Source organism: Gekko japonicus, unplaced genomic scaffold, assembly GCF_001447785.1.
Source record: "Gekko japonicus isolate JY-2015 unplaced genomic scaffold, Gekko_japonicus_V1.1 scaffold40, whole genome shotgun sequence".
NCBI lineage: Eukaryota > Metazoa > Chordata > Lepidosauria > Squamata > Gekkonidae > Gekko > Gekko japonicus.
In genome coordinates this window covers 1,455,538-1,480,363 of record NW_015172554.1, presented here as the reverse complement: position 1 = coordinate 1,480,363, position 24,826 = coordinate 1,455,538, and the positions used below count along the sequence as shown (strand labels likewise).

Sequence of the window (24,826 nt, the reverse complement as noted above, 5' to 3'; positions counted from 1 at the left end):
CCCCCCTTTGCTGGGCTCGGCGGCGGCGAGGCTGGTCCCCCCCGCCCGGCCAGCTGGCCGGCCGGCTGCCCGGCTCCAAGGAGGAGGAGGCGGTGTGGCGGCGGTGAGGCCAGCTATAGAACGTTCCCTGCGCATGCACAGGGGACGCTCTGTCACTTTCGGGGGGATTTAAACATCCCCCCGAATTTTTTTTCAAGTTTTTTTATTTTTGTGCACACGTGGGGACTGGCCCACGTGTACACACACCTCTCCCTGCCCCCCAGCTGCCCCTGGAGCGCGGATTTAGATATCCGCACTCACGGGGGCAACTTCGCTATTAGTATAAGGATTTTGTTGTCTAGCACTTATGAAAGAGAGCTTTTGCACCATTATAATATCTCCTGAAGAAGATCCATTTTTTGAAACGTTGTTATATAATCCGGAGACGACATTGATTGTGTACCTTGGTTCAAGGATTTTCTTATGATTGGTTTATCATGTTGTAGTGCTTCAGGTTGTAATTCATAGATAGCATTCTTTATAAGTCTTAATGACTGTTTGATTTGTGGGTCAGACTCTCACGACTGTTGTCCTTATACTTGCAGAGTAAGTAAAACATACAAAAAGTGGAGGAGAAACATACGTGATATGCACGGGTGGGCGGGACGTGTGCTGTGGTTCTTGGAATGTACTTTTTCAACAGCTGTAGTTTAGTGCTGAGTCGCCAGCACCGACTTTGATAGACCAGTGGTCTGATTCAGTATAAGGCAGCAGGTTCATCTGTGAACATTTTGCTTGGTATTTCCTACACTTTTTGAAAAAAATCCCTGCAAGTTGAAAATTAGCACTTCTGTCATCGCCATTTCACTGACAAGCTATCTTTTTTAGTATACAGTAAACTGTATGTCCCGCTCCGTGCTGTTAATGGAGGAGCATTTTAACATGCAGTGCTTACAAAAGAAGAAGAGTTGGTTTTTATACCCCGCTTTTCTCTACCTTAAGGAGTCTCAAAGCGGCTTACAATCTCCTTTCCCTTCCTCTCCCCACAACAGGCACCCTGTGAGGTAGGTGGGGCTGAGCCAGTTTGGTGCAGTGGTTAAGTGCACGGACTCTAATCTGGGAGAACCGGGTTTTATTCCCCACTCCTCCACTTGCACCTGCTGATGTGACCTTGGGTCAGTTACAAGCTCTGGCTCAGCTGTCCTTGAAAAAGAGCAGTTTGTGTCAGAGCCCTCTCAGCCCCACCCACCTCACAGGGTGTCTGTTGTGGGGAGGGGAAGGGAAAGGAGTTTGTAAGCCGCTCTGAGACTCCAAGTGAAGGGCGGGGTATAAATCCAATCTCCTCTTCTTCTTCTTCTTCTTCTGAGAGAAGTGTAACTGGCCCAAGGTCACCCAGCAGGTCTCGTGCGGAGGAGTGGGAAATCGAACCTGGTTCTCCAGATGGGAGTCCGCTGCTCTTAACCACTGCACCCTGCAGGCAACATTTTCAGCTGGATACAGTACAGAACAAGCTTCATCAGCTTGTTGCTTCTAATAGTATTGCCTTAACATAAGTCAAAAGGCTGTAAAATGAGCTAGTCTGCTCCCATGGGTAACAATGTTAATTTTTACAGCGGGACCTCTGTCCATACTTTTAAATCCTCTTGTTTCCCTCCCTCACTCCACTGGGTTCCCTTAACTGTTGAAGTCTGTGCAGGAGCATTAATTCTGTCGCCAGTTGGTCGAAGTTGCTAGCGCTATACAGCACGCACTTTTAACTGCTTTTATGGTCTTCTGTCTCCAGCGCCCAACTTGGGACCTCTTGCTCAATCCCAGAATGCCATGCGTCTTCCCAGCAAGTCATAAGCATGCTCTTTCTTCTGTATGTTTTTTCCCCCCCCAAATAAGAGTCTTCAGTCTTGCTTAGAGCTGCCTCGGCTCTGGCTTCCTGCTCCAAGGACGTGTGCACTCTAATGCGCAAGCGTACAGGAGAGGACATGGCAAGAGACCAGTTACAGGTGGAATCCAATCCAGCTGCCTCTCCGTGCATAATGACCTCCCCCCACCCGCCCAGTCTCTCAGAGGTATTTTTAGCTGCGAGCAAATTTTCAGGAAAAGCTTTTGTGTACAGACACACTGGCTTCTTTGTTCCTGCTTCTGGGAATGAGGCGAGTCCTTGGAGAGGCTGTGCGAGCTCCCCCGAACCTACCTGCCACACAGGACCCTTTTGAGGGATGTTGCCAGTGCAGCTGCCCATTGGGGGAGCTCTTTCCCCTTTTCTCCCTTCGCTTGCATGATCAAGCCCAAAAGGGGGGGGGGGAGATGTTGGGTGATAGTGAGATATTGAAAAAAAATGGTATTTAGCAGAGATAAGATAGTCCAGCAGAGCCAAATTAAAATAATTCAGACTCAGAATCCATGTGTGATTAAAATATAAAGTTTTTACTAAATTCTAGCATGGGAAGGGTAACTGGGATGAAAATAACAACAGAGCATAATCGGCTACATCCTTACTCTACAAAGACAAAACTAGGAGAGAGAGATTATGGCTACTCTTCTTGTTCTTCAGAACACCAAACAAAGACGGGAAGAGAAGCCATAAAATGGTAATACACCTTGACACTTTAGTCCCCATCAAATTCCTAGATCAGGGAGAAAATTCCCGGGCTTCCTACATCTAAAGAACATTGGTTACATGAGAAGCATGTGACTTCCTGTGAGTAACATAAACAGACATTTAACCCCAGATATACTGAGTGTTTTCAACTTGTAATACCCAACACAAGAAAAGAACTGAGAGGGTAGGAGAAGGCAAGGTGTTTTGTACGGCCCTGGGGGATCTTGAGCACAACAGGATCGAGAGAAGAGGCTCTTTCTTGTCCTTAGGGAGCGGTTTAGGAAGTCCCGTCCTTGGTCTGTAGAGATCCCTGCTGTCTGCTTTGACTGGCAGCGGTGGTTCAGGATTTCGGGCACAGAAAGGTCAGATTTGGCGCTTGAAGCCTGAGATGCTTGAACTAGAGACCTTCTGTGGGCAAAGCAGGTGCTTGAGGACTGAGCTGTGGCCCTTTCCCATTACAGTAGTACATTCCTTCTTATGAAATATTCCAACGTATGGCTTGTAGGCTGTTAAGTTTCAGGGAAAGGAAGGAAAGGAGAGTGCATTCCATCCATCCAGCACCCTTGGAGAGTGCAGCAATGCTTCTTCCTGCAAACATATTATCTCGGTCTTGCAAGGGGGAGAGAATGTTTTGCCTTGGGCAGTTCAATCAACGCTTGGCTGAGTGAGACCTGAAGCAGGGACTGCCGGCAAGTGAGCTCTTAAGCAGCTGTTCCTTGCCCAGCCAGCTTGAACATGGAGCCACTGGGTTCCCTTGTGAAAGAGGACACACTTCCAGACAAAGCAAGCTGATAAGAGAAATTCTTGATAGTGCAGCAGAAATCGTGGGCAGCTTTAAACAAAGCCTCTCATAATGGAGAAGGACAATTGGGAGTTCTCAGTGTTTCTGGCACTGGTTTACGTAGGCTGGTTTCGGCACTCCTGGATTGCCCATTTCATGTTGCAAGGTCACCGATGTAATTTGGGTACACAAGAAATCACCCCTGCAAAGAACAGTTAGCTTTACTCATTTTGTTTATTAAATATTAACTCTACCCCACTTTTCCAAATAGATCATTTGCTCAAAGAAGCTACCAATTTAACACTTAAAATGAAAATGGGGGGCTAGTATGGCTAGTGGCAAAGAGAAGGAGGAGTGAGCTCTTAGCTTAGATCTCACCGGAGCCACCAGCTTCCTTGATGGGCTTAGGCAAGCCTGACTCTCCTCCTCATTTCCCCCCTAATGTAGTACGGAGGCAACAATGCCAGCTTGCCTTACGTGGCTGTTATAAGGATTACTGTGATAATATGTGCAAACTGCATGTGATGTTTTGTGCTTATCTCTATTAAAATCCAAAATTGACTGACAAAAAATGAGAAGGAGAAAATCGGGTATGTAAAACAGCAGCAGTGAACAAAGTCTGATCCACCAAACACCTTGCAAAACGAAGATGGTACACGAGCTGTGTAGAGATGAGTGTCCTGGCGGTGCAACGCCACAACCCCAGAGGTCGAAACCTCTGCACTTACCTTAAAATTCCAGCCTCTCGGCTCCTCCTCCGTGTTCCATTCCTCTGATTAGTGCCCAGTGCCCAGGGTTCTTTTCCGGATTCTAGAGGGATGAAGTTCAACCGTGCACACAAGTGGTTAGCGTTACAAGCCAAACCAGTTTATGAACCACAATACCCCATTGTTTGTGCAGTAGCAAATAATTAAGTAAAACCTACTGTGTGACGCCTCCATGGTCAGCTGTTTGCTTCAGGGGTGGATGACACAGTTAATGTGAGCCTTCTCAGGGACGGCAAGCAGATCCCCTTTGCTCCCGGCATGTTGGAGAGCATAGACCGAAGCATCCCTGGATAGCACCTGATCCTTGGGGATGGTGTATTTTGAGGGTGTGCTGGGTTCTAATGGCTGAGCCTCGCTCAGTTCGGGTTAGTCACCTAAAGGAAATGCTGGTAGCTCCTGATGCAGCCTTCCCAGTGTATTGTCTGAATCGGCCCCAGAGGCTTCTGAAGGTGGATCAGCAACATTTGTTTCTGACAGACGACCACAAATGATTAGTGAAGGTTTTGAGCTGGTTTTGTCATCCTTGCTAGTTCTACTGGGACTCCTTAGCACATTTCCTGTTCTTTATCTTGTGTCTGTTGCTTAGACAGAAGTTACTTATTGACCTGATTGATCTATTAATAGAGAGTTCCTCAGATTTCCAGGCACTTCATGCGGAACAAACTTTCTGCACTCCAGTTAGCCACAAATGGCTTCATTTCCCCAATTTCAAAACTAGCTCCTCTTTTTGTTATGTAGGGCCGAGAAAACTTCCTGCCGTGCCTGCCGACCCTGAGCCTTTAATTTCTTGATCAAATTTTGACTCCGTTCTAGGTCTGGGCGTTCAAAATTCCTGGGTTCTGAGCTGCTTTGCTCTTGCCTGCCTGGCCTCCCTCAGAAGCTGGACCTTTTTCTGTGTAGGTCCCTAGAATCACAGAGTTGGAAGGGGCCATACAGGCCCTCTAGTCCAACCACCTGCTCAGTGCAGGATTGGCCTAGAGCAGTGATGGCAAACCTTTTAGAGACCGAGTGCACAAACTGTGACCCAAAACCCACTTATTTATCTCAAAGTGCCAACACGGCAATTTAACCTGAATACTGAGGTTTTACTTTAGAAAAAACAACTCATACATTAACTTAAGATGATCCAAACAAAGTAAGGAAAGCAATCCCAAATGCTTTCATTTACTTTAAATTATTTGGCAGAGAATTTGACACTTTAATGATGGTCTGGGACTGGCTGGGGCGATGGCACTCGTGCCCACAGAGGGGGCTCTGAGTGCCACCTCTGGCACCCGTGCCATAGGTTTGCCACCACTGGCCTAGAGCATCCCTGACAAGTGTTTGTCCAGCTGCTGCTTAAAGACTGCCAATGAGGGGGAGCTCACCATCTCCCCAGGCAGCTGATTCCACTGTTGAACAACTCTTACTGTCAAAAGGTTTTTCCTAATATCCAGCCAGTACCTTCTCACCCTTAATTTAAACCCATCATTGTGAGTCCTCTCCTACGCTGCCAACAGGAACAGCTCCCTGCCCTCCTCTAAGTAACAGCCCTTCAAATACTTAGAGAGAAATCATGTGTGTGTGTCCCCCTCCCCCGCCTCCTCTTCTCCAGACTGAACATTACCAAGTCCCTCAGCCTTTCCTCATAGGCCTTTCTCTGCATGAGGACAGGTAACAGTCTTCATCTTTATTCTTTCTCAGGAGGGACCTGTGAAACATTCCCTTTTCAAAGGGTTTTGTGTTTGAATATTGGGAGTAATGAGCTTTGTTTGGCTGTTCAGTGATGTTGGTAGTGGAATGTTTTGTGTTTGTGGATATTTAGGCTTTCAGTGGGTTGGATCTTCTTAAAACGTTTGAGGTGTTTGGACTGGTTACTTATGTAATTGTTTGGTTTCTGTTAACCGTCTTGAGCCCTCGGGGGATAGATGAGGTGCAGATGGTTAAAAATAAACCCGCCTGCCTAACCTAGCACGGCAGGGGCAGAGCTGGCACGGGTGGGCAGCTTGGAGGGGCTGCAGTTCATCGCCCGGCAGAGATTCTTGGCCCGTCTGTTCTCAAACAGAATTGGGGATCACCGTGGAGGCCCCTATGATCCTTCACATTTGCTTTAACCTTGCTGGGGAAGGCTTAGAGGAGCAGGAAAGACTTACACTCTTCTCATTTATCCATGATGGGATGCTTGTGCATGAGAAGGCAGAGTGCTGGGGGGGTGACATATCTTGCTTAGTCCCCCCCCCGAAACTTGAGCCAGCCCTGCAGAGGGACACCCTGAAAAGCCTCTGAACAGATCATGATCTAAAGTAGAGATGTCAAACTCATTTATTATGGGGGCCGGATCTGGCATAAATGTCACTTCGTTGGGCTGGGCCATGCGTGCTGTAAAATGTAACGTCAGGTACTGGAGATATAGACTTTTTAAAAATACTTTTTTATTGCTTTTAAACTACAGGCTACAAAGGTAAGAGGGTTGGGAATATCTAAACTAAAATACAGAGTTATGCAAGGATCATGTAATAGTGGTCATACAGACATTGTGTCCAGGGGTCATTTCGTAGAAAAAGAGGTGCAGGAGCTCATTAGCATAACTCATTAGCATAACTTATTTGCATATGCCACACCCCCTGACATCACCAGAAGTGTGTCAGAAGGCTCAGGCTCCACTGGACTGTTTTGGATTGCTAGCTATTGGGGGGGGGGACATGCAGATCTGTCTTCGCAGAGGAGGGAGAGCTTGTACCTGAATAAAACTTGGTCTTAAAGGTGCCACTGGACTGTTTTGGGCCGGAGGGCTGGGGGGGGAGATCTGCAGCTTACCTGGCTGCTTCTTGCTCTGATTGAGGGTTGCTGAGAGCAGGGGGTGGGGCTTGTTGCATGTGCCCTGCCCCCTGGGCTCTTTACTGCTGGAGCTCCGCTCCTGTGCGCTCCTGCAGGAAATGACCCCTGATTGTGTCCAAAACTTAGTGTTTCCCCCACAATTATGCTTTAAGGAATAAAGGTTAATATTTGTTGTAACAAAATCATACTAGTACAAGCACATTTACCCAGTGTAGGTACGTCCTAGCTCTTTAAATGTTAGTGTAGACTTTATAAAGGACACAGGCAAACCCAATTAACAATTTTATTTTTTTACTCAAAATATAAACATGTTTGAAACATTAACGCTCTTACAGTATTTCCTTACAGTATCTCCATGATGCCCACCTTCCCGCTCCCACTGCCTGTTCCACATTAGCACTGGGACAGTATGCAGGGACATAATGTACAGCCTCTGTCATCTGGCGGCAAAGGTAATCAGTTGCTTGTGGGCCAGATAAGAGCCCTGTCTGGCCCATGAGACGTACCTTTGACACCCTTGAAAAGTAATAGGATCGTGGGAATGAAGCAGGCAGGCAGATGCGCTCAGGCTGTGCACAAGCCAGAAGCCTGTTTGGAAGAGAGCCTGCTGTGACCAGCTTTTAACTCCAAAGTAGCAGAAAGTTGTCCACTCTTTTTAATTAGCCAAATAGCCCAGTCTCCTCCACTCTGTAAACGTACCTTTGATCTGTGAAAAGGGAACCTTGGCTTCTTCACAACAATAGCTTGTGCTGGAAGGGATCCCTCTTTAGCAAACAGTGTCCCTGGCTAAAGTCAACATCGGCTGACGGCATCAAGACTCCTGGCAACTCTGGCAAGCACTTATTGTGGGTTGTGGTGTGGTTTGAAGCAGTTCACCTTCATGCCCTCCGGTTGGGCTTATTTATTCTTCTTTTCTTTCTCTGTGATGATGAGGTTGCCTGTGACAGAGAGAACATGATCCTAGTGCAGTATCTTGGCCTCCCTCCCTCCCTCCCTCCCTCCCTCCCTCCCTCCTGTGTCAAGTTATTGTGCAAGCAGCTAGCCCTGCAAATAGGACTTCTCCCTAGTGTGTCAGACATGCAGGAAGCACCTTTTGTAAAAGTCTCAATAGCTAGGTATTCGTCTTTCTCATGAATTCATCCCGTCCCACTTTAAGGCCATCTATCACAATGGCCTGAGCCATATACTGTGGCCGTGAGTTCCATAAGGTCATTCTATTTTTTCTTCTTCATACAATTAATAATTTTCTCCTGAATCTGCTGTCCATCAATTGCACTGGGTAACGTCCATATTCTAGCATTGTGGGGAAGAAAAAGCTCAGGTTTGGCTTTCTCCGTCCCGTGCAAGATTTTATAAGTTGCTTTCAGGTTCCTTTTCTTAACTAAAATTTCACTCCCTTTTCTTAGCGCAAGTTTATTTTATGTGTTTACATTTATACTTCACCTTTCTCCTTGGTGGGGATCCAAAGTTGTTTACATAATTCTCCTCGCCTCCATTTTAACCTCACAACAACCCTGTGAGGTAGGCTAGGCTGAGAGTGTGTGACCAGCTGAAGGTCACCCAGGAAGCTTCCATGGCAGGAGTGGGGATTCGAACTTTGTTTTCCCAGATCCTCATCCAGCGCTCTAACCACTACACAGCACCACTCACTTTGCTGGCTGCCTTGCATATCCAGCCCCCCATGTGTGTGTGAACTTCCTTTTTTTTTTTTTGGTAAACAAATTTTATTTTCTCAGGAATACAACATATAAAATTAAATCATTTCATTCTATCAATTGTCTACCCCGTTCCCAATTCCTCCCCTCCCTCCGGTGGCTTCCCGCAATGCTTCCCCCCCGCTCCAAATTGCTTCATATCATCAACTATATCAATTTCTTATCATTACAGTCTAAAGATAACATCATTTGACTTAATATTGATCTAAACATATTTGTGTGTGAACTTCCTAACTGAATACAAAACTCTTAGAAGTTTTAGAGCTGTGCTTGCTATCCTGAAGGCGATTAAGACTTAAAAGGGCCCCATTGAATGATTTACGGTATTTATTAGGCACTACCTCCAAAAAGATGCTTGAAGCGTCTGACAATAAAAGATCAGAAGGTAAACACAAGTCAATACTATAAAATCTACAAAATTGCACAGTAAAACGGCATAATCCAACAACAAAGTACAAGATGCGATAAAAAGCCGTTCAGTAAACAGCAATTGATGCATCAAGAACAGAATCCTTAAGTGCTAAATTACACCCATGTGGCATAATAGCCCAATCATGGGCCTGCTCAGCCACAGGTACACAATCCTGTATGCACTTATGTGGGAGCAAGCCATTTCTAAGAGTGTCCCGAGATAGGCTGCGCCACTATCTTGAATACCTTTGGGGCCCGCAAGTCAAGTCCTTCCATCTCTAGGCACATGCAGTTGAAAAGCTGCTGCGGATTACCACCTAGTGGCCAAATGGGGTATTAGGCAGACTAGCCGAACACAGTCCAATGTCGGACTGGGAAGTCATCCATCAAGGTTCTGATTTTCCTGCTGTCTTCAAATGCTCCGCCTCTGCATCAAAACCTTTAGGTAATGGACTGGAATATTGGATAATTAAGGGCAGTAGCCATCTATTGGGACAAGGTGGCAAATGGAGTGTAAAAAAGGTAAAGGTTCCCTTGCTCGAAAGCCAGTCGAATCCGACTCTAGGGTTGAGGTGCTCATCTCCGTTTCAAAGCCGAAGAGCCAGCGCTGTCCGAAGACGTTTCCGTGGTCATGTGGCCGGCATGACTCAACACCAAGGCGCACGGAACGCTGTTTCCTTCCCACCGAAGTGGTCCCTATTTATCTACTTGCAATTTCTTGCTTTCGAACTGCTAGGTTGGCAGGAGCAAAATGGAGTGTACTGCCAAGGATTTTGACTTGCAGTGTAATATCTAGCAGGGATTGCCCCCCCCCCTTTAGACTAGGAATTGGACATGCAAGCGGAGGGTTTCAGTATACATGCATCAGTGTTTAAGTATGGATGCCCCAGTGCGTGGGATCTGTGCATGGGATCTCTTTCTTTGAGCAGTCTGGGACCAACGTATCTGTGGGACCGCCTCCCTTATACCCCTGGGAGAGCACAACACTCTTCACAGAACAATTTGCTGGTGGTGCCCGGCCCTAAGGAGGTCCGGCTGTCCTCAACCAGGGCTAGGGCCTTCTCGTCCCTGGCCCCAACCTGGTGGAACTCTCTGCCCAATGACATCAGGGCTCCGTGGGATCTGATGCAATTCCGCAGGGCCTGTAAGGCAGAGATGTTCCGCTGGGCTTTTGGCCGAGGACAGTGACGGCTTACGTCATGGCTGGCACCCTTACCCTATCCGAATCTCCTATCCCTTGTGAAGTTATTCCCTCCCCGTGCCCATGAAGCACTCACAGGCCAGGAATGGGAGGGAACGACAAAACATAAAATCCGCCACCTGTTTTTTGTATAAAGATTTTATTGACTCCCCTAAAAAGGGGAGGAGTTTCGCTTAAAAAGAAAGATAAGGAGGGTATATAGTGGGAGGAAGAGAAAGCTGAGTGATGTATTAACTGTTAGATTAAACTGTTAGTAATGTCCAATCATCAAAGGCTTCTTCTGCGTGTTGTCAAACATCTTTTTTCCATTCCAGTTACTTTCTATGTTAATTTGTTAGTAATGTTCCTTTGAATTTCTGTTAAAAAGTCTCTTCAAGGCACATTCAGAACCGCTTCTTTAACGCGCTGGTTACTTTTCCCCTCTCAGTGACGGGAGGGGCTTCCTCTGTTTTTCTCTTGCCTCCGGCTTCTTCCCCTCCTCCTTCGGGTCGCTGTTAACTCTTTCAGTTCCTGTGCTATAAGTCGTCTTCCTTTCATGCCATGCCCGGAGATCTCCAGCTTTGAGAATGGTATTAATTTCAATTTCGCTTTTATCCGCTCCCAGTCCCTTCGCTGGATTCTCCTCTTCAATTGTTGACTTTTATAAGCGCTCATGAGGCACTTTTCGCTGTCACAATTCAAGCTTTTCTTTTCCTTCACAATCCCCGTTGGATTCATAGCTATACACAGTCCAAATATTAAACAGCCGGCACTCACGTTGACACAAACGCCCAGACGGAAGTCCCTCCCTTCTCCTCCGCTTGTCTTTACCCAGCTCCGACATCTTGTTTTTTATTTTTAGTAAAGTTTTTAAAATGCGCTCCAGGGAAACAAAACCTCTTGCTTATTTTCAAGTACATCAAAGGAAAACATCACTATTCGCTCAGTCCATTCCCCCCCTCTTTTCTTTTTTTTTTCTTTCTCGCTTATAGAGGATTAACCTCCTCATTTTCCGCTGAAGGGGGGGGGAAACGTTCTTAGTTCATTTTCTCTGTATTTTGACAACTCACAGTTACGCCAGTCTTTTCTTTTCCATTTTTTTTTCGCTTCATCACTCGGTGACGCCCGGTTGTTCCGCTAAACCCCGTAGAACGGGGTCGCTCACGCAGCAAGGTCCAAAGGGGCAGGGCATGGCGAGAGTCTCAATCTCCGATCTCTCGACCGAAAGAGAGACTCCCCCCTGGAACGCCCTAAAGCGCCCCGGATCCGAGCTCCTCTCATCTGAGGGGCTCGTTCGGGTCTCCGCTTGCGCGGAAAATCCGCCACCTGTTTTAACTGTGTATATTATGTCAGATATGGTTTTATGGTTTTAATAGTTTTACATCTTTCCAATCGCCTCGAGCCCAACACTTGTGGGGATTAGGCGATTCATAAGTGTAATGAAATAAATAGTCTGAGTGTCCATTTTGCGTCTCGTTGTCTGCTGCGGCTTTTGTGGAAGTGTGTTTCCTTGATCTGTATCCTGCAAGCCTCACTGTTCCATGGCAAAGGTGCTGATTTACATGTTGCAACCCCCCCCCTTTCAAAAAGCATCTGAATGTACATGATGCTATTTCCCCATGACTCCACCTAGCTTGGCATGGGCTGTTCTGACTGGCAGCGATCCTTTGGGATCTCAGATGGAGGAAGGCCTTTCCTGCTACTTGCTTCTTGAGGTCATGCGGACCGAACTGGAGGCTGCCTCCTGCGAAACTTGTGCTAGACTGCCAGGCCACCATTGCTTCCTTCTCAGTTTGGAGAAACCAGTTGCCTGTTCTTCCACCTTACGCCTTGGCAGGAAACATTGTCCCTGAATCAAAGTGGGGCTTCTAGCTTTCCATCTTGAATAAAGGAACCCCAGCACATTAGGGTTGCCAGCTCTGAGCTGGGAAATACCTGGGGGGGGGGAGTGGAGCCTGAAGAGGGTGGGGTTTGGGGAGGGGAGGGGAATGGGGAATAATGCCATAGAATCCACTTTCCAAAGTGGCCATTTTCTCCAGTTTGGTGTAGTGGTTAGGAGCACAGATGCTAGGAGAACCAGGTTTGATTCCCCACTCCTACACATGCAGCTGCTGGGTGACCTTAGGCAAGCCACAGTTCTCTCAGAGCTGTTCTCTCAAGAGCAGTTCTCTCAGAGCTCTCTCAGCCCCACCCACCTCACAGGGTGTCTGTTGTGGGGAGAGGAAGGGAAGAAGATTGTAAACCGCTCTGAGACTCCGAGTGAATAGAGACTTCGTCTTCATCATCTCTATTGCCTGGAGATCTCCAGCCAACACCTGGAGGCTGGCAACCCTATGGCACATTCTGGAAGATTCTGGGTCCACTAACCTCACAGAGGCCTTGCTTGATGCTTGTGCAAGGTAAAGGTAAAGGTAAAGGTTTCCTTGCTCGAAAGCCAGTCGAATCGGACTCTAGGCTTGCGGTGCTCATCTCCATTTCAAAGCCGAAGAGCCAGCGCTGTCCGAAGACATTTCCGTGGTCATGTGGCCGGCATGACTAAACACCAAGGCGCACGGAACGCTGTTACCTTCCCACCAAAGTGGTCCCTATTTATCTACTTGCAATTTCTTGCTTTCGAACTGCCAGTTTGGCAGGAGCTGGAACTAGAGACAGGAGCTCACTCCGTCATGCGGCACACTTGGGTCTCAAACTGCTGAACTACTGACCTTCCACAGCCTGCAGTTCAGCATTTTAACCACTTGAGCCACCGCAGCTTGTGCAAAGTACTCTAGAAAACCCTCAACTCCTGCTGTGGTTGCATGCAAGCGAGAGGTGGTGGGCTCCAAGCACTCAACTCCGCCAAAACCTAGAACTGGCCCTGCTGCTGGCATGTTATATTAGTGCCTCTGGATGTATTTCTACTCTTCTTCCATATGAATCCAGCACTGTTACTCTGCGTGCCCCAAACTGTAAACACACGAGCCTTTCTTCCAATGTACAGAATATCCTGCCTTGGCAGTTCAAGGTGTCGGCTGAAACACTTTGGCCCTACTTGTGGTGTGTGCGTTTATTATGTGCACATGTTTGTTTCCTATCCCAGGGAGGATGTGTTCTTTGACAGTTACTGTTGCTATGAAGAATGTTCCTGTGGATGGGTGGAATCCGGCCTGTTCTCCTTTTGTCTGCCTGAAATAAGCAGAGAGCTCCAGTTTGGCCGTCTGCCTGCATAGGCTGCTGGTTCACCTCCATTCCTGTCTCTGTTTTCACAGGGTTCCTGTCTCCCGGCGAGCACACCTTTCCCTTCCAGTTTATGTTGCCAGGTATGGAGGAGTTTCTTCTGCTTCCCAGATGAGGCCGGTATCAGGGCGGGTAATTGTACTGCGATGTCAGAGTCCCTGTTGATTTAATGCCCTCCTCCCCCATGTTGGGTATCCAAGGGCGATGAATGCAGAGTCTTGCATTCCAAACACATTTTTTAAAAAGCATTTCAAACACTGTTATGCAGGCGGTGGGCCCAAGAAACCTCTCAAGCTGATAAAACTTGGGTTTTAAAACCAGTGATAAGTTGTAATGAAATATCAGACACATACAGGTCCGTTAACAACAGCGCTAACTGGGTAGTCTCCCAGCCTTGCCTTCCTCACAGCAGGATAATGCTCCAGGGTTCTACCTGGGACTTCTTGGAGAAAGGGTGGAACGCAGAGTGAGAGCCGGTGTCGTTTCCCAGTTAAAGGGCTGGGCTGAAGCTGGGGAGAGAAGCTGGGGTCCAAACCCCCACTCAAACCATGAAGTTCAGTGGGTGACCTCGGGCTGTTGCCTTTTAAGCCACCTCACTGGGTGGGTGTGCATGCTGCCCTGAGCTCCTTGGATGAATGAGCGGATAAAAATCAAATAACACAGATCCCTCAAGTGAATTTTCTGTTGATACGGAGAAGTTAAATCCCAGGACTGAACTCTTCTAGTACTGAGGGTGTACGCCAATGCTCCCTCTAAGCTGTGGAGTCTTGTGAGCAAAAATTCTACTTTGGGAGCTACGGGCCTTAAAGTTGTGAGAGAGCGATTTTGGCGGCTGCATAAATCAGTTTGCCCTGGAGCTGTCCTTCCTGAGCTAAGACAGAAACCTGTGAGCCCGGAGGCTAAAAAACTGTGAGCTAGCTCACACAAACTCAGCTTAGAGGGAACACTGGACTGTGCGCAGGGCTTCGTTTTTGGCCTTGTGTCTTGGCTTTCTGCCCATCTCCCCTTTTCTTCCTGCGCCAACCAGCTTCGGCTCCCACGTCCTTCGAAGGGCCCTTTGGGAAGGTCACGCACCAGATCAAAGCAGTGATAGACACCCCGAGATTTGCCAAGGGCCACAAGTGCCACAAGGTCTTCTACGTCCTTTGCCCGCTGAACCTGAACGATATCCCTGAGATTGAGGTAAGGGCTGGTGGAGGTGGGGAAGGTGTCGTGTCTCTCTTCCGCTTGCTTTGCTGATCTCTTCTCCCTGCCTGTTTCCCCCTTCCCCCACCCTCCACAGAGCAACAAACAACTCTGCGGGGGGAGAAGCCGTTTCGACCAGGGTGACCGTCCAGGGCCCTGCCCTGGGTTGCCCAGGCTAGTTGGGCCTCTTTGGCTCTTGGAAGCTAAGCGGAGTTGGCCCTGCTCAGGACTTGAATGGGAGACCCTCCCCCCCCCAAAGGAAGTCCAGGGTTGCTATGCAGAGGCAGGCACTGGCAAAACCCTCTTTGCTCCTCTGTTGCCCGGAGCACCCTGCAGACGGGATAATGAGTCGGGTGCAACTTGATGGGGCTTTCCACTATATACCTCTGCAGAAGGGAAAGGGGCGTGGAAGGATTTTTGTCCTGACTCGGATGGCCCAGGTTAGCCCAATCGTATCAGATCTCGGAAGCTAAGCAGGGTTGGTTCTGGATAGTGCTGGGATGGGAACACCACCGAGGAGGTCCAGAGTCGCTATGCAGGGGCAGGCAGTGGCAAGCCACCTCTGCTCATCTCTTGCCTTGGAAAAACCAAGAGGGGTCAGCATAAGCCGGTGGTGTCTTGGCTGAAAGACACGTTGTGGGGATCCAGTCATGGATCCCCAGGGCCATTTGTATTCTTGGCCCTAATATAAATGCATACCCGATATTACCAGCAAGTAAGAGCTGCGGTGGCTCAAGTGGTTAAGATGCTGAACTGCAGGCTGTGGAAGGTCAGGAGGTCAGCAGTTCGAGACCCGAGTGTGCCGCATGACGGAGTGAGCTCCCGTCTCTAGTTCCAGCTCCTGCCAACCTAGCAGTTCGAAAGCAAGAAATTGCACGTAGATAAATAGGTACCACTTCGGTGGGAAGGTAACAGCGTTCCGTGCGCCTTGGTGTTTAGTCATGCCGGCCACATGACCACGGAAACGTCTTCGGACAGCGCTGGCTCTTTGGCTTTGAAACGGAGATGAGCACCGCAACCCTAGAGTCGGACACGACTGGCTTTTGAGCAAGAGAACCTTTACCTTTAAAATCACTAGGAAGCCTCTGGTAAGTGAAGGCGAATGAAGGCTGCTCCAGACAGGGATTTTTCCCACACGTGCAGTGGGAATCTCCCCCTCCCTCCCCATCCATACTTGGAAGCATCTAGACGACATTGTGCCCAATTTGCCTCTGGTGTTCTTTCCCCCCTTTGAGCCGGATTAAAAATAAATCCACGTTAATCCAGCTCAGAGGGAAAACTGCGGGGGGGGGGGGGCTGCAGGCCGAGCATCCACTTACAGTCATTGTGGGGCGGAGCGGAGCTTTACATTTCTTCTCCCCTTTTAGAAGGCTTATTTTCCCCTTTCTCGGCTGAGCTGCGCTGTAACCTCTCAGCGGGCTTTGACAAGGAAAGGCGGAGGGGAGGAGAGGGGAGGGGGGCTTCCAGGTTGTGTGTGGGGTGTGTGTGCTGAAAACAGCTATGTCTGTGCTTTTTGTGCAGATGTGGTGGAGGAAAAGGGGGAGGTGAGTGGGACAGGAGCAGCAGCGGCGAACACAATAGGGACGGATACGTGTGGCTGCTGTTCACGCCCCGCTTGCCGTTGCTGCCGTGGCGCATCTTCGCACCCATGGGTGGTAGAAGCAGCCAAAGGTCCGGAGACCTGGGATCATGGGACTAACTTAACGGCTGACCACACGTGTCCCTTTGATCTCTGACCACTCTCATTCTGCGTGCCTCCTCTGCAGCACCCGAACATTGCATCAGTCACTAAGAAGTTCAACTACAAGTTTGTGAAAACTGGCAACGTGGTTCTGACGGCAACGACGGATCAAAAGGGCTATGTGGTAGGGCAGGTCATCCACCTGCAAACAGAGATTGAGAATAAATCTGGCCGTGACACGAGCACCATTGTGGCCAGTCTGATCCAGGTAGGAGGGACTGCACCCGGGAGCTTTTGCATGCGTGTCAATAACAGCTTTGCAGAGCAGCATTTCTTTTTTCTTTTTCTTTTTGCTGTCTCAAGTTTATTTTATTTAACATTTTATATATAATACAAACCAGCGAACTTACAAACATCCACCACACAAATCAAATGACATAAAATAAAGCAACTAACAGAAGACTGTACTGAAAGTACCGGAGTAATACATTAATCAAATGTGAAACCTATAGAGAAGTGATAACCACACATCAAGTCTTATAACTTATATGCATCACAAGTATTCTATTCAAGTTAAATACTTTATAGGTTTTTTGGACTCACTTCAAAGTGGCATTTCTAAAGCGACATTTGAACCCAGGACGTCCTTATTCATCGCTTACAAGTTTAGCTCCGTTTTCGCACCAGTTCTGTGTAGCCAATAACATTTTGCTGTCCAGTGCGACCTGGAACTATTCCTGGGCATCATCCGTGTGGCTTCTTTAACCTGCCCACTGCCTGTTCCACCGGTAGGTCTCAACCCGGCAATCCAGGGTTATCCCTTAAGCCAGGGTGTTGAACTCATTTGTTACGAGGGCCGGATCTGACATAAATGTCACTTTGTCGGGCAGGGCCACGTGTGCCGTAAAATGTAATGTCAGGTACCAGAGATATAAACTTTATAAAGGACACAGGCAAACCCAATTAATAATTTTATTTTCCCCCTCAAAATACAAATATGCTTAAAACATTCACAGTCTTACAGTATTGCCTTGAAGTAGCTCCCTGATGCCCACCCTCCTGCTTCCACCGCCCATTACGCATTAGCACTGGGACAGTATACAGGGACAGAATGCACAGCCTCTGTCATCTGGCGGTAAAGGTAATGACCAGTTACTCGCAGGCCGGAGAAGAGCCCCAGATGGGCCGGTTCCAGCCCATGGGCCGTATGTTTGACACACCTGTATAAACTACTGCGTGGGACCTTGTGGGCGAGAAATACTTTCCTGGAATGGCTGCTCCCTCCAGATCAGTAGTCTCTTCCCAACAGCAGCCAGCTGCGTCTGGAAAACTCTCAAGATGGTCACGAAGGTGGTGTACAGCCCTGTCTTGTCCTCCCCAGCATTTGGTACTCTGATTCCACCCCTGAATACGGTTCCATTTGGCTTGTTGTTGTTCAGTCGCACAGTCAAGTCCGACTCTTCGCGACCCCATGGACCAGATCACGCCAGGCCTTCCTGTCTTCCGCTGTCCTCTGAAGTTGGCTCAATTTCATGTTCGTTGCATCTATGACACTGTCTAACCATCTCATCCTTTGCCGTCCCCGTCTTCTTTGACCATTTGGTTACTGTGCCTAATAGGACCTAGTGGTCCAGTTCTCTGTGAATTTTGTCTTAGAGGGAGAAATGTGGAAGGGCTCCTACTGTTTCCATTCAGAAATGGAGAATGGTTGATGTAGAGGAAGTTGTTTCCTTTGTGTAACTCATATTCTGTTCCACGTTCCGGATTGTGAGACAAACTGGTTTTTAGTGGCTAGTTCACATTCAGCAGAGAGGTCAGGGACATACAAGGCAGTAAGGTGGAAGTAGTGTCGTTGAGGGTTTTGCCCCTATCAGTTTCTGTCCAACTTCTGCGACCCGAGTCACCCGTAGACTGTGTGTTTCACAACCTTGTTGAGTCAGAGGGTGGCTTTTTTGAGCAGTGACCAGAACAAAGTTATTAATTTTTTTGTCCTTCTTTCTCACTCCCCTCCCCCCTTTTCCTTTGCAGAAAGTTGCCTATAAAGCCAAGCGGTGGATTTATGACCTGAGGACCATTGCGGAGGTGGAAGGCTCAGCCGTCAAGGGCTGGAAACATGCCGAGTGGAAGGAGCAGGTCCTTGTCCCGGCGCTGCCGCAGTCCCTTCTGCAAGGCTGTAGTCTCATTCACATTGATTACTACATCCAGGTTAGACCGCTATCCTGCCTAGAGCTGTAACGCCTCACTGCTAGGCCTCGAGCCTGTGGCAGCCCTGTCCAACACTGCCGAATGGATTCATGGGTGCCATAAGCAGTGCTCCCTCTAAGCTGAGTTAGTGTGAGCTAGTTCACACATTTTTGTCTTCGCTCGGGAAGGATGGCTCCAGAGCAAACTAACTTATGCAGTAGCCAAATCGCTCACTCACAACTTTAATGCCAGTAGCTCCCAAGGTAGAATTTTTACTCACAAGACACCACAGCTTAGAGGGAGCACTGGCCATCAGCCATCAAAATCTGTTTGTCTGAGACCATCTGGCAGCAGTCCCAGCCAGTGTTCCCTCTAAGCTGAGTTAGTGTGAGCTAGCTCACAATTTTTTAGCCTCCGGCTCACACATTTTTGTCCTAGCTCAGGAAGGAGGGCTCCAGAGCAAACTAATTCATGCAGTAGCCAAATCGCCTGCTCACAACTTTAATGCCAGCAGCTCACAAAGTAGAATTTTTGCTCACAAGACTCCACAGCTTAGAGGGAACATTGGGTCACTCCCAGCAAGTGAGCTCTTGTGGCCCACACAGACAGCACCCTGTGGTGGGTCGGCAAGCCTCACGTCCCCCAACCCAAAGAGGCACACTGTTCAAAGGGACTGAGCCAGTCACCCCATGCAAAACTCTGTGCACCATTCCAGAGTAAGCGATGACACAGTGTGTGTGTGTGTGTGTGTGTGTGTAAGGGATAAACAGATTCCAATTTGCCTTGTCTCTTCCCCCTCTTCCCCACTCCTCTGTTTCTGTAGGTTGCCCTGAAGTCTCCAGCAGTTTCCATCACCCTCCCCATTTATATCGGCAACATTTCTGTGAACAGAATTTCTTTAAACCCGTCCATGTTGACCGCCCACATTGTGATTCCGAGCGCCCCCCCAGAAGACGACGAGGCTGCCGGTGGCTACCACCCCCTGGACAGTGTTTCAATTCCCACCAAAAGCCACTCTCAACACCAGCCCTTCAGCTATGCACCGGGCTTAAGCTTCAGTGACGCAAGGCAGGGCTCCGACCAGACGGGCTCCCCCAACCATCCCACGCTTTGCCTGTCGACAGGGGCGACCGTCCCTTATTTCGCTGAGGGCACAGTTGTCCCGGTCCCCACCGCCAGCGCCCTGATCTTGCCTCCAGAGTACAGCACTTGGGGATACCCGTACGGTAAGTAGTGGGGTCCCCAATCTCAGTGGGAAGCTTCCCGGGGCTTGTAACTTGGTGATAGAGCTCACCCCTTCCGTTTCTTTAGGTATCTCTGAAGCCTCCAGATGTTTCTGTCCCCATTCATGTCCGCATCATGGCCTCCACCGACAGAATTCCTCTCATTCCACCCCCACCGGCCCCCCACATTCTTTTGCCAGTGTTTGTGAGTGTGTCCTCAGAAGACAAGGATGCAGGAATTCTCCTTTTGCATGAAGAAGGCCCCAGATCTAATCTTTGGCATCTCCACGTAAAGAATTAGCAGGTTTGGGCAAAAGAATCGAGATCCTGGAGAGCCATTGCTAGCCAGACTGGGCAGTAGACCAGTGGTCTGACTTGGTTATAAGGGTGCCTCATGCCACCGATAACGGCACTGTGCGTCTCTTGGGAGGGGGCGTGCCTTGGAAGGAGTGTATGGAGAGCATCCCAGGTTCAGTCTCTGGTACCAGGCCTGGGAAAGACCCAAGTGGTCTGAGTATTTAAGACAAACTTCATACCTTCGGTCACTTTGTGTCAGGTGCAAAATAGTTGAGGGCTGCTGTGAGAGAACTGGTCGTAGCCCAAATTTCCTAGAACGTCATGTCTAAAACTTCATTTCTTAGGCTGGTGGAGGAGGAGGAGGAGGAGGAGGAGGGAGAAGCTAGCTTGCTTGACTCTTTTCTCTCTCTCACTTCTCTTTTTACTCTTCCCCCCCCCCCAGAGGCACCCCCTTCCTACGAACAAAGTTGCAGCAGTGCTAACTCCAGTCTGAGCAACGGCAATTAGACTCTGGCTAAGAATCCGTCCGGCTTGACACCGGGTGGGGGAGGACAGCGCACACGCATTGCCCAGGAGGGCGGTTTCTGCCAAGACGCCAGGCTGCCACTTGCCTGCTCCGTGGAGAATGCCTTGCGTGACGGTCTCTGTCCTCGTACTGTACAGTTCACCATCTTCCTTGCTGCTTTTACTATCTGAGCACCTGTGATGCCTTAACTGAAACGCTACCAAGATGTCTTGTATGAATGGAGTGTGGATCGTGGGTGTATGTCTGTGTATATATCTATATATGTGTGTGTGTAAATTTTTGAGTGCCACTCTTTATCAGCCGCGTGCAAACTGGAACGCATATGGCGAGGTCTGATTTTTTTAAAAAAAAAAACTTTTAAAAGTGGACGAATATGTTTTTGTTAATCTCCCTTTTCCTCTGCGTGCCCATCGAAACAGCCAAGGTTGCCCCAAAACGGCAGGTCATTCTATAGGGAGCAGCAGCAGCAGTTCAGCAAGGGTACCGCTGGTTCAGATTCCCACGGCATGAAGCAAGTACGGGATTTCTCGTGCAGGGAGGGGGGAAATATTGAATTGACAAGGGCGTTGCCTGAATATCTTTTTAAGTCACACGACGGTCTGCCACACAGCTTGCAGCAGAGCGATCCTTCTCTGAAAGGAGGTCGAAGGATCAGCAGTTTAGGAAGATGGGTATTAACTTTTTTTATATAGCACTGAGACAGTGCGGCGCAGTCTCTTTCTTCATGCCCAAGGCTGCTTGCCGTTTGGTGGCCCAGGTCAGCTTCAAAATGCCTCTCTGGGCCTTCCTTCTAAGTGCCTGGGGAAGCCGCTCTTTACCACCTCTCCCACTGAAATCACTGCAGCTTCGAACAGGCCGGGGACTGCCAACAATCAAGGTTCCGCCCCAATTCTACCTCTGATTTATCTCCCAAGGAGTAAAGCTGGACACGTACTGGGAGGAGACTTTGTTTTTTAAAAAAGAAAGAAAAAAGGCATCCTTTTGTAAAACAGACGTCATCATTTCCTCTTGCACCAAGACCCATGTGCCTCGCCAGACACAAAAGACCCCCAAATACGCTCTGTGTTGTGTGCAGTGCCCTCGCCGTGCCGAGTGCTCTTGCTGTTTACATCCCTGGTGATTTCTGGTTGAGAGGGAATGGCTGGCCAGTGCCTTTTCCAAGAGGCTTGCGATCTGGCCGCTTCCCAGAAGAGCGCCTTCCAAAGTGAGCTGGCGGTTTCCAGAGGCAAGCCATGTCCTGGGGCCCAAAGTCAATTCCAAGGCTTGCTTCTGATCTTAGCTGGCTGGCTTCAGCGCTGCCCGCTCCCATCAGAAGCTGTTCTAGCGATGCTGTCAGCCTGATTTTGTAATTGGAACTCCAGCCATGGCATTCGGCCTTCAACGAACAGCTTGTGTGTATGTGGGGTGGTGGTGGTGGTGGTGGTGGTGGTAAAACTGGATTGGTGCCACGGTGCCGGGCAAGTGGATTAACTCTTCTTTCTCCTCACACACGCACGCACATTCAGTTCTGTTGGTTGCCTTGATGCCTTGATAGGGGAGCAATGGACAAGTACCCATGACGACTTTCTGGGGGCAAATGTAGCGCCAGGATTTCTGATCCTGGGGTTCCAGTCCGGTGTGATTTGGCCCTGTGAATGAAAGCCCTTCTTTTCGGCTTGCCGATCTCCTGCCTTCAACCCCCCCTTCTTCCGCTTTGCCAACACAGACACAAATCCTGACACTTTCACTGCACCGACTGTTTATAGAGACGACTGACTTATCTCCTCTTTTTTTGGTCTGTGTGTCTTTTTTTGATCAACTTGTTTTAATGTTGAAATTTCAAACACAAATTTTAATGTATTTAATAAATTATTCTGAGAAAATTGAAATGCTTGGGAATTTCTTCCCCTGTTTTTTTTTACTGCCCTGATTAAATCCGCCCCCTCCAAAGCCTTGGAAACGTTATGCCTTCTATAGTGACTGTCACATTAATTTGATTTCACTACAATGGTTCCCTGTCTCTAAATTTGTAGAGATAGTGTGGTGTTGAGGTTAGAGTATCAGGCTAGACTGGGCAGGTCTGAGTTCAGTCCCCCCACTCAGCTGCCACGCCCATTTGAACTCTCAGAGTAGCCGCCGACTAACCTTTCTTCTAATTTGTTGTGAAGGTAAAATATGTGAGAAAACATTGTCCCCCCCCCCCCACACACACCAGTGTAAAACTCTGACAAATAGCGTCCAAAGCATCTCACTCTAATCTCACTCTAAAAGAAAACAGTTCCGTAAAAAAATTTTTAAAAAAAAACAGAGGATGAAACTGATTGACCCAGTTTTATAGCAGCAGGGTGGTGGTGGACGACTTAAACACAGGCATTATGAGCATGGGGAAATATGAAGTAGGCCAAGGCAAGAGGCAGGAACCATTAGCATTACCTAAAAGCCAACTATGCCAAAAATGACTGCATGGTTACGTATGAGCCATGTGGGAGAAGCTATTCCACAGTGTTGGTGCGACCACCAAGAAGCCCCTGTCCTATTATATTACCATGCACTTCAGTTCATTTGGCTGGGAGCAAGGGCATATGGATGCCCTCCAATTTATCATTGTTGCACAATCCTTACAACAACTTTGCCAAGTAGGTCAGTATTATCCCTATAACAGGTATGTCCAACAGGTAGATCTACCAGTAGATCGCGGAGGGGTCAGAGGAAGATCACCAGCCCCACAATTAAAGAAAGTTAGGTACGGTAAGGTAAGGTTCCCTTGCTCGAAAGCCAGTCGAATCCGACTTTAGGATTGCGGTGCTCATCTCCGTTTCAAAGCCAAAGGGCCAGCGCTGTCCGAAGACGTTTCGGTGGTCATGTGGCCGGCATGACTAAACACCCAAGGCGCACGGAATGCTGTTACCTTCCCACCGAAGTGGTACCTATTTATCTACTTGCAATTTCTTGCTTTCGAACTGCTAGGTTGGCAGGAGCTGGAACTAGAGACGGGAGCTCACTTCGTCATGCGGCACACTCGGGTCTTGAACCGCTGAACTACCGACCTTCCACAGCCTGCAGTTCAGCGTCTTAACCACTTGAGCCACCGTAGCTCAAGTTATAACTCAATAAAAAATAAAAAAATGTTTGCAGTTCTTTCTGGATCTTCATCTCTCTGTTTTGTTTTTGCTTATTTTGCTTACCAGTAAATGACAGAAGGTGCATTATAAATGTGAGCGGGCGGTGGAACCCAACTTTAGTGGGTTAAAATCTAATTTGAAACTTTATTTTCATGGTGGTAGATCACCAGCACTTTTGGCCGGAAAAAATAGATCACTACCTGTTCGAAGTTGGACATGCCTGCCCTATAACAATGTTTAGGCTGGCCTAAAACTACATGGTGAGTTCATAACTTAAGACAAGGTTCAAACCAGGGGCCTGCCTCAGTTTCTAAAGCCACCCATCTTATACATACTTTCCAGGCAATAATAATTCTGTGGGATGTCTCCATAAAGCATGTCTAAGATTGCATTCTTAGCTATCAGATTTTGACTGAGAGGCCACCCATGGTTCAGCGTGTTCCTGTTGAGGCAACACAGCTCTTCCCATTTCCATTTTCACAGGCAACTTAATTCCTGGTGTACTTTGAAGTGTATCACTACAGAAGGTCTCTGTGCCCTGATCTTGAAATGGAATCTATAAATAAATGGGGCAAGTTATATTTCAGTAGGAAACTGCAAAAATTGGAAATACGAATAATCCAATCCACTTGAAAATATTTGCATTTGAGGCGTCTGCAAAAAATATATATTAAAAATCCAACTTGCGCACAAACACAATTCTAGTGGAACTTGTAATGCCATATATATATTTTTAATTGTGCATGTGTCCTCGGCATATAAACAATCTACATTTGACACAATGCAGTCTGTGACTGGCATAAGCTTTCATGAGGCAATCATTAACCTTTTAAGTAGGGTTAAGTAGCTCCAAGTTGGGAAATTCCTGGAGATGTTGGGGGTGGAGCCTGAGGAGGGTGGGGTTTGGGGAGGGGAGGGGCTTCAGTGGGGTATCATACCATAGAATCCACCTTCCAGAGTGGCCATTTTCTCCAGGTGAACTGATCTCTGTTGCCTGGAGATCAGTTGTAATAGCTGCCTCTGATCATAAGGGAAGGGTGGGATCTATGCTTTTAACCAAAATCTCGGACACTGGAACGCTTATAGGTGCATTGCCCTCCTCTTCCCTGCCCACCACAGAGCTGGAAGGGTTCTGCCAGGGTCTTCCAAACTTTGCAGGCACAAGAG

General features: G+C 48.2%; 1 protein-coding gene across 2 annotated transcripts in view; it reads left to right on the top strand.

Annotated features, from left to right (window-relative positions):
* The window catches only part of ARRDC1 (arrestin domain containing 1), an 89,599-nt gene extending 67,295 nt beyond the window's left edge, over positions 1–22,304 (top strand). The window contains exons 3-9 of one of the 2 annotated variants that reach the window (XM_015421162.1): positions 13,495–13,545; positions 14,490–14,644; positions 16,414–16,596; positions 18,357–18,533; positions 19,336–19,738; positions 19,824–20,039; positions 20,475–20,545. In XM_015421162.1, coding sequence (XP_015276648.1) covers positions 13,495–13,545; positions 14,490–14,644; positions 16,414–16,596; positions 18,357–18,533; positions 19,336–19,738; positions 19,824–19,990 — 1,136 coding nt within the window. In that variant the 3' untranslated portion in view covers positions 19,991–20,039; positions 20,475–20,545. Of the gene's footprint in view, positions 1–13,494; positions 13,546–14,489; positions 14,645–16,413; positions 16,597–18,356; positions 18,534–19,335; positions 19,739–19,823; positions 20,040–20,474 lie in introns of both variants that reach the window. The other variant, XM_015421163.1, reaches the window with a different exon arrangement.
* The last annotated feature ends 2,522 nt before the right edge of the window (positions 22,305–24,826 follow it).